The 8,435-nt window shown below is 36.4% G+C and overlaps 2 protein-coding genes across 2 annotated transcripts; one reads left to right on the top strand and one right to left on the bottom strand.

The window, feature by feature from the left end:
• LOC109228339 (fasciclin-like arabinogalactan protein 1) lies at window positions 2,246-3,459 on the top strand. The gene has a single exon (XM_019393493.1). It carries the CDS (start codon window positions 2,350-2,352, stop codon window positions 3,172-3,174), a length of 825 nt encoding a protein of 274 aa, XP_019249038.1. The 5' UTR covers window positions 2,246-2,349; the 3' UTR covers window positions 3,175-3,459.
• LOC109237072 lies at window positions 7,063-7,998 on the bottom strand. Its single transcript, XM_019403327.1, has 3 exons — window positions 7,839-7,998; window positions 7,479-7,733; window positions 7,063-7,175 (listed from the first exon to the last, which is right to left on the bottom strand). The coding sequence occupies exons 1-3, from the start codon at window positions 7,996-7,998 to the stop codon at window positions 7,063-7,065; spliced, it is 528 nt and encodes a 175-aa protein (XP_019258872.1).

Raw genomic sequence — 8,435 nt, 5'->3', positions numbered from 1 at the left:
GCATATCAGGCCGATGGAACTCGAAGATCTCGAATCGAGATCCAGTTCCCCTGTCTCTCATCTATCGGATGGTGCAAACAANGACACCACTTCTTAAGAGATAACTATGAGAAAGGGTTAATCTCCATAGAATTTTGTGCTACTGATAAACAAATAGCTGACATCTTCACTAAAGCACTGAGTAGAGAAGACTTTGAAAGGAACATGTTGGAATTAGGGATGATTAAGATCACCTAAAAGGTCCAGTTCAGAATGCACAATGAAAAAAAAATGATGAAAAAGATGAAAAAAAAATTTTTTTTTTTTGGTTAGGAGTTCTTAATTCAATGTAAATATCTAGACTAATTCTTACTCAGTCTCATACTTGATTAGTATACTCCTGTGACATGTGTTTATATGAATCCTTAATCTCTTACAAAGTTTTTCTATTCTGACATTTGAGGCATGATCAAGGGAAGTTTTACTTGAAGAACCTGGTTCATCAGTATATGCTCATAAGAAAGTTCAGGTATGTTTCTATACTTTGCACAATTATAAGAGATAAAATTATCAACCATGAGCAGAAGTCCTAATTACACCAAACTTTCATAAATTCTATCCGTTGAGCATTGAACCAGTTTCATTATCCTAGGAGTCCAACTAAAACGGGATTTTTTCCAAAAAACTAGCGTCACTCATTTATCTCTAAAGAGACCGAAACTCTAATTGGATTAGACTTCTTATTGACCTCTGAAAAAAGCTGCGTTACAGGCTTNCTCGTCTTGAGCTAATCCATAATTAATAAGTGGTGTGGCCACTTATTCATAACAGGATTCGACTCTTGTCTGATTTAATCTACGAGGGCACGGCCCATTCATTCCCCCATGGGAACGGAACCTCAGCGTGGCCACGGCCATTTATTGCCAGCTCACGAAGCTCACATCTATAAATACTAAGAGTGGAAGCCTAGAAAGGGGGCTGCTTCTTGATAACTATTGACAAGAAAGAGATAGAAGAGAAAAACATACCCATCTTATGGGAAGTGAAAACACCATTGTAAGGCTCTGAACCTCTTCATGGAGAGGCAGACCAAACCAATATTATCAATAAAGGCTTTTAATGTTTCTCCCCCTAACCTTGAGTACTTGTTTCCATGTTCTTCGCTTGGTCCAATGGATTATTACGATTTGCTATGATTTTCCCGTGATTTATTTATATTGTTTTATACTCATAAGATATGTGATAACTTTTGAGCAAACAATATACATATTTATAGGTGTAATAATCGGTTTGGTTCGGTTTTCTTCTGATTAAAACCAAAACCAAACCAAATTTGATCGGTTTTTAAAATTCAAAACCAAAACCAAACCAAACCAAAAAGTATCGGTTTTTTTGGTCGGTTTGGTTTGGTTTTCGTTTTGGTTCGGTTTTTCCGATTTTTATGAACACCCCTACTTCGGCATGTTAAATTATCATGACCTGTCATTAAACTTTTAAATGTAAAAACATTTTGCAGGTTCCAAATAGATCGGACGTACACATCTTTGAAGTAAATACCCAAAGTTGGTAATTATAATTAGGGGTGGCAAAATGGTTCAAAGAAAACAGTTAACCACCCATATTATCCATTAAAATATGGGTTGGATAATGAATTTTTAAAAACGGGTAAAATATGGATAAGAACTATATTATCCATTTAGAAAATGGATAACCAATGCGTAACCAATGGATAACCAATGGGTCTAACTTTTACATTTGTAAAGCCTCAAATTGGGGGTTCCTCAAGTTAGGGAGACTAAGAATTCTCCCAAAAGTGATCATATACAAGAAGTCATGGATAATATGGGTAACCCATATTATCCGCCGGTTAACCCGTTTTTTATCCGTATTAAATATGGGTCGGGTCGGATAATTGATCCGTTTTTTCATTACCCGTTTTCGATCCGAATCATATCCGACCCGACCCGCCCGTTTGCCACTCCTAATTATAATGAAGATTTTGTCCTCAATTCACAAGTTAATCACACTCCTATTATTAGTACCATCATTACTCTATCTTTTTTAGCTTAATTAAAGGTGAGTGTAAATTAGGGACAAAATTACACTTCCCAAGTCTTTACCAAATATAAAGCACAAAAGTTCAAAAACCTGAAGGAGGACAACTGCCAGCTTAGTCAGCAATACCCCACCCTCAGTGGCATTATCTGTAAATAAAGTTTCATTCCTGGTCAATAAAATAGGTACTTACTTCAGATCTCGCTTCTTCCCAAGTACACTTTTAACTTCAGTAAACATCACTTCACTGACCACTCACAACTCTATCTCCACACGCTAACCAAAGCTCCTCTCTCATTTTCCCTTTGCAGGAAAATGGAATTTCAGATGGCATCCACTATAGCCACGCTACTTATTTTTCTAGCCGTCCTTTTCCCATATTGTTCATGTGAGACCCAAAACATTCAGATCAGTAAAATCAAACCTTCTGCTGCTAAATCTGAATCTCCAGCTCCAGAGGCAGCAGCACCCCAAGTCAGTTTCACTTCTGTAATGTCAGCTCACGGATGCAAAATCTTCGCCGACATTTTACTAGCTTCACCTGCTGAAAAGACATACGAGGATAATGTCCAAGGTGGTCTAACCATTTTTTGCCCAACCGACGATGCAATGAAAGACTTTGCTCCTAAGTTCAAGAACTTAACTGCTGACGGGAAACAGTCCGTTCTTGAATATCATGGTGTTCCAGTTTATCAATCGTTGTCGAGTTTGAGAACAAGTAACGGTTTAATGAACACGTTAGCTACTGATGGTGCTAATAATTACGATTTTGTTGTTCAAAATGACGGCCAAGATGTTACACTGAGGACCAAAATCGACACGGCAAAAATTACAGGAACTGTAATTGATAAAGAGCCGTTGGCGATTTTTTCGATTGATAAGGTTTTGGAGCCTAAGGAATTGTTCAAGGGTGCTCCGACTCCTGCTCCAGCACCAGCTCCGATAGCTGAGTCCCCCAAGCCGGCAGGAAAGAAACATAAATCCCCGCCGGCGCCTGCTTCTCCGGCGGATTCCCCGGCGGATGGTCCCACCGGCGATGTCGCGGATTCAAAGGCAGATAAGAACGGTGCGTTTAGATACAATGCTGGTGCACTGATGGTCCCTGTTTTGTGTATTTGGTTTGGCCATTTGTTGCTGTAATTTTATTTTGTTAGATTGACCTTTTCTTTTTCAGTGTTTTTTTAATTTAATTTGCTGTTAAGTCTTAGATTTGAAATAAGATTGGCCAATATGGGTCTCTGAATAGTAACTTGTATTTGTTGTGGTATCATTGCTTTTACTAGGTTTCTGAGTGCCTTTCTAAAAAATTTCACTGTATTATTTCTTTGATTTTCTTTGTTTATCTACTTCAGAGTGAGATGTGATTTTATATTCACATGGAAACACTTTTGCTTGTGAATCATAACTTTATTGGTGTTCGGTTTCTGTTAGGTGTTTGTCCAGATTTTCTTACCATAAATTGTTTCCATATCTCATGAACGAAAGGACAATATATTTACCATAATTGAATTTTTGTTTTCCCGGAAGAAAAATATAATTCTCTCATATTTAGCTAGCCCTTTTTCTTGTAGGAAAAGGTTTGAAGTTCTATAAATTGAGGATTCGCCCTTCTCATTCAGTAGCATCCACAATGTAGCCGTAGTGGGCTTGAGAGTCTTATTTAGGGGGGAGAACTTTACGGGATAAGTGTTAGTGTGTCACATGTTTTGCCTCTTCGTGAGTTTGTTCTTTCGATATTTTGTACTCTCTTTTTATTATAGTGGATTGCTCATCTCCGCCGTGGATGTATGTCAGTTGATCGAACCACGTTAACTGTTTGGGTCTCTTTTGTTAGATTTCTTTTTGTTGTCTGATTTATCGTCGTTGAAGGTTTACTTTACTAACTTTCGCATGACACCTGACTTTTTTCGGCCTCCACTGTAGATAATAAAGTTTTCCCTTAAATTCAGCTATCAGTTGAACAACTATCGATGAATCTAGAAATCTTCTTGGTCACGACTCACGAGTCGCTAGAAATTGAAACAAGTGCAATCAATTACACTTGATACTTTAATTTTTAATTTAAATTTAGGTTAATAAGTTGGATACAGATATGTGGATATCAACTCAAGATTTTCTTTTCTCCCTTTTTTACTCTTTTCACAGGAGCTCCCCGCTATACTCCCTTGGTGATTAGAACCCACAACCTTTGATAGCCTGTTTGGCCAAGTTTATTTTTGGGCCAAAAGTATTTTTCCAAAAAATTGAGGTGTTTGGCCAAGCTTTTAGAAGGAAAAAAAGTGTTTTTGAGGAGAAGCAGAAGTAGAAAAAAGTAGCTTCTCTCCAAAAGCACTTTTCTGAGAAGCACTTTTGAGAAAAATACGCTTAGAAGCAGTTTTCAAAAGCTTGGCCAAACACTAATTACTGCTCAAAAGTGTTTTTCAAATTAATCAGCCAAACACAAACTACTTCTTACCAAAAGCACTTTTTTAAAAAGTATTTTTAAAAAAAAGCACTTCTCAAAATAAGCTGATTTTAGAAGCTTGGCCAAACGGGCTATGAGTTGGAGATGAAGAATACTTACTACTTGAGCAATCTTTTTTGTCAGATGTTTTCTTTTTTAATGCCTTTATTGCCCCATTAAATAAGGGAGCGGGTAACAGAAAAATATTAAGGAAATGGTTCAAAAAATTACCCTTCAGTAAGGGGTACTGAATTATAAAATTACTGAAGCTGCTATCTGAGACTCCAAAAACGGGTTTTAAAAAAGATAAATAAATAAATTTAAGAGCTTTACAAGTATTTAAAATCACATAAATATTATTAAATTAAGTGTTTGAGTTATAAAATAAAATTTTACAAAAAGTACATCCTCTTAAAAATGATGGATATTGATCCTATTTGCCAACATTTTTTTGGTCAAACATTAAAATTTTATTTATCAAGTATATATTTACGACCGCTTGTTCTTTTTGAACTATAAGAACAAGGCCTCTATTTCATATTCTACCTATCACATAAACAGAATTAAACTCTAACGGAAATATGTTTTCCGTGGTAAATGTTTTCCAAGAAAATGTTTTCGTGGAAAACAAGTAGTAATCTTATTCATTTTCCAGTGTTTGGTTCGCAAATTAAGGAAATTGACTTTTCAAGAGTATTCATAAATAATTTAGATATAATAAACATGAAGCCATAAACTTTCAAACCAACAACCTTCCGAATCCCTAAATTTCATAAACTTTCGAACCGCTAAACTTTCGAAACCGCGGAATTTCGAACCCGTAAACTTTATAATTTCTAAACCCGTAAACTTCCAAACACGTAAACCTCCGAACTCATAACTTTGTGTCACGACCCAATTTAGGATCGTGACCGGCGCTTAGGAGCAAGTGCTCCCAAGTAAGCCTCATCGGTAATTTTACAAAAAATCGGGCAGAGTTTCCCCTGTTTTTGGACCATCCCAAAAATTTCCTGTCTCAAATCAGCGATCAAACAACCTAATAGCAATTCAACTGGCAATTGACAACTTACCAATTAGCCAAAATAAGTCTCCACCATTACTAATCAACACACTAACAACCAAAAATAGTAATCTACCTCCAACTTTCATAATAAACGATACTCAACTTAAGACTATAATAACAAAAGAATACTCATGACACTAAATTATTGACTATGGAGCGACTCTAAGAATTCAAAGAAAAGACCATAACAACTGGAAAAAAATCTCCGCCCACGCGAACAAGTGCGAGGCTCACCAAGAATTCTCAACCTGTGCGCTCTAATTAACGAAATCCTCGCCTGTGTCAACTGCTGTCTCTGTAAAAAAAGTTAGCGGGGAATGAGTCGCTAGCTCAGTGAGTAATAACACTTAACCACAACCGTTTTTAATTTGGGGACAAGTCAGAAACATGCTAGTATCTCAAAGAGAAAATACATAAAAATGCCCTTTCAAAAACAATAAATAATTTTCAGTCTTATCACGCTTTTCTTGTAGTAAAATATAATTAACAATTCAGTAATAAGCTCGGTAACCACTGTATAATATCAGTATTCACATTTTGGGATGTTTCAATGAATGGATCATGTAATCGGTATAACTGTGGACTTATTTGCAAGAAGTCAAATGCAACGGTAGTCCGTACTTGAGGGAAATCGGTAACTGTATGCTAGTTCTACCTTCCCACTAGCGAGGGCTATAACTGTACTCTGTAATCGGTAAATACAAGGTGCACCAGGTCTAACGAACCCGCCGTTAGCTACGGGATCCTTCAAAGTCTACTCCCATTTATACTTGTCTCTGTAACCGTATATACTCATAGGAAAGTATTTTAAAACAATATAGGGCATTTCGATTCTTATCAAATCATATAATTTCTTTTCGATAATAGTAAATTCAAGTAACGGTACAACAGATCTAGTGACAATGAAAATATTTAAACTACGGTATTCATCTCAAATAACTATTTCGGTATCATATCGAGTAAAACACTTGTCCCACATGCAACTCAAAATAATCGGTAACATATTCATATTAAAAATCATGTGTAAATCATGCAAGTTATGAAAACACAAATTGCGGTAAGATTACTACTCATAGTACTCGTGCCGAAATACCAAATGCTTCACCTCGAGCAATTCGTACAAATTCCTCCAATCAATCTATAATTACATAATATCAATCTCATGTTAATTTCCTTGTTTAAGCTAATTCATAGCTAATTTAGAATACCCAATCATCGGGGTTCATGTTTGAGTCTAAATTTGTGAATTTATATTTAATCATAGAACTAGTCCATCATTCTATCAATTTCAACTAATTAGTATAATTTACTCCTCTAAAATTAGACCTATCAGTGCTTAAACCAAACCCTTATAGCCTTGTTATCTCCATAGTAATTGTATATTTCTTTTTATATAAGAGAAAATTGATATTGAATTCCTTTGTACTACATGAAATTGCATAAATACAATGAAATAATTCAACAGATGAGAAGAAGAAGGTTAACCTCTTGAATCGAAAGAGATCTTTATCAATTTCAACTCTCAGTTCTTCTTAAAGCCTTTGCCCAAAGCTTTTTTCTTCTTCTTCTCTTTTCCCTTTTTTTTCTCTCGGAAACTTGCTGCTTCTGTTCCTTTTACGCAGCTTGCTGCTTCCCCTTTTGTTTAATTCTAATGTTTTCCAGAGAATGGGCTTTGTGCCCTTTAAATCTTATTCTTCTCTTTTTTTCTTTTTTTTTCCTCTTTTCTCTTTCTAGTCACGACATGGGCTAAGCCCACATGTATTATGCCTTTTTTTTTTGTTTATTTTGTTCCAATATTTTTTTTTTTTTTTGTAGTTACTTTATTGTAATTATTATTATTATTATTAAAATGTCCAATACACCCTCTTTTAAAATATAGAGTATTACATCCTCCCCACCTTATGAAATTCGGTCCCCGAATTTAACTCAAGTACGTACCTGTAGACTGAAACAAATGGGGGTACTTGACTCGCATAGTGTCTTCTATTTCCCAAGTAGCTTCTTCAACTGTATGATTTCTCCATAAGACTTTCACGAACACGATTTCTTTTGACCGTAGTTTTCTTATTTGTCTACCAACAATAGCCATTGACTCCTCCACGTAAGACAACTTCTCATCGAGTGGTATAGTCGGTGCTTCAATCACCTGAGATGAGTCTGATATACATTTTCTTAGCATTGAGACATGAAACACTGGGTGAATAAAGGACAACTCAGGAGGAAGTGCCAAACGATAAGCCACCACTCCCACTCGGTCTAGTATCTCATACGGTCCTATAAACCTGGGGCTCTACTTGCCTCTTTTACCAAACCGCATTACACCTTTCATGGGGGAGACTCGTAGGAACACTGTGTCTCCAATTGTGAACACTAATTCTCTTCTTCTCTTATCAGCATAAGACTTTTGTCTGCTTTGAGCTGCAAGCAATCTCTGTCTGATCAACTGGACCTTGTCCATAGCTTCTTCTACTAGGTCGGGTCCCAATAAGTTAGTCTCACCAGCTTCAAACCATCCGATGGGAGAACAACATTTTCTACCATACAATGCTTCGTACGGTGCCATTTGAATACTGGACTGGAAGCTATTGTTGTAAGCAAATTCAGCTAACGGTAGATAAGTGTCCCAACTACCTCCAAACTCAAGAATGCAAGCTCTCAACATATCCTCCAAGATCTGAATAGTACGTTCAGACTGCCCGTCTGTCTGTGGATGAAATGCAGTACTAAGATCTACTCGTGTACCTAATGCTTCTTGAAAAGATTTCCAAAAGCGTGAAGTGAACTGTGATCCTCTATCAGAGATGATGGATATTAGAACTCCGTGAAGTCGGACAATTTTGTTCATAAATATCTGCGCATACCTGACTCCACCATATGTAGTCTTCAACGGCAAAA

Source organism: Nicotiana attenuata, chromosome 1 (assembly GCF_001879085.1).
Source record: "Nicotiana attenuata strain UT chromosome 1, NIATTr2, whole genome shotgun sequence".
In the NCBI taxonomy this organism is placed as follows: Eukaryota; Viridiplantae; Streptophyta; class Magnoliopsida; order Solanales; family Solanaceae; genus Nicotiana; species Nicotiana attenuata.
Note: the sequence above shows the minus strand (reverse complement) of the source record. Positions and strands in the feature narration are given on the sequence as shown.

Coding starts and splice junctions, on each gene's coding strand:
- LOC109228339 (XM_019393493.1), top strand. CDS start 2,350: ATGGAATTTCAGATGGCATCCACTATAGCCACGCTACTTATTTTTCTA.
- LOC109237072 (XM_019403327.1), bottom strand. CDS start 7,998: ATGGACAAGGTCCAGTTGATCAGACAGAGATTGCTTGCAGCTCAAAGC. Junction 7,734..7,838: donor AATGCGGTTTGGTAAAAGAG/GCAAGTAGAGCC, acceptor TTATTCACCCAG/TGTTTCATGTCTCAATGCTA. Junction 7,176..7,478: donor CCATTTGTTTCAGTCTACAG/GTACGTACTTGA, acceptor ATTAAACAAAAG/GGGAAGCAGCAAGCTGCGTA.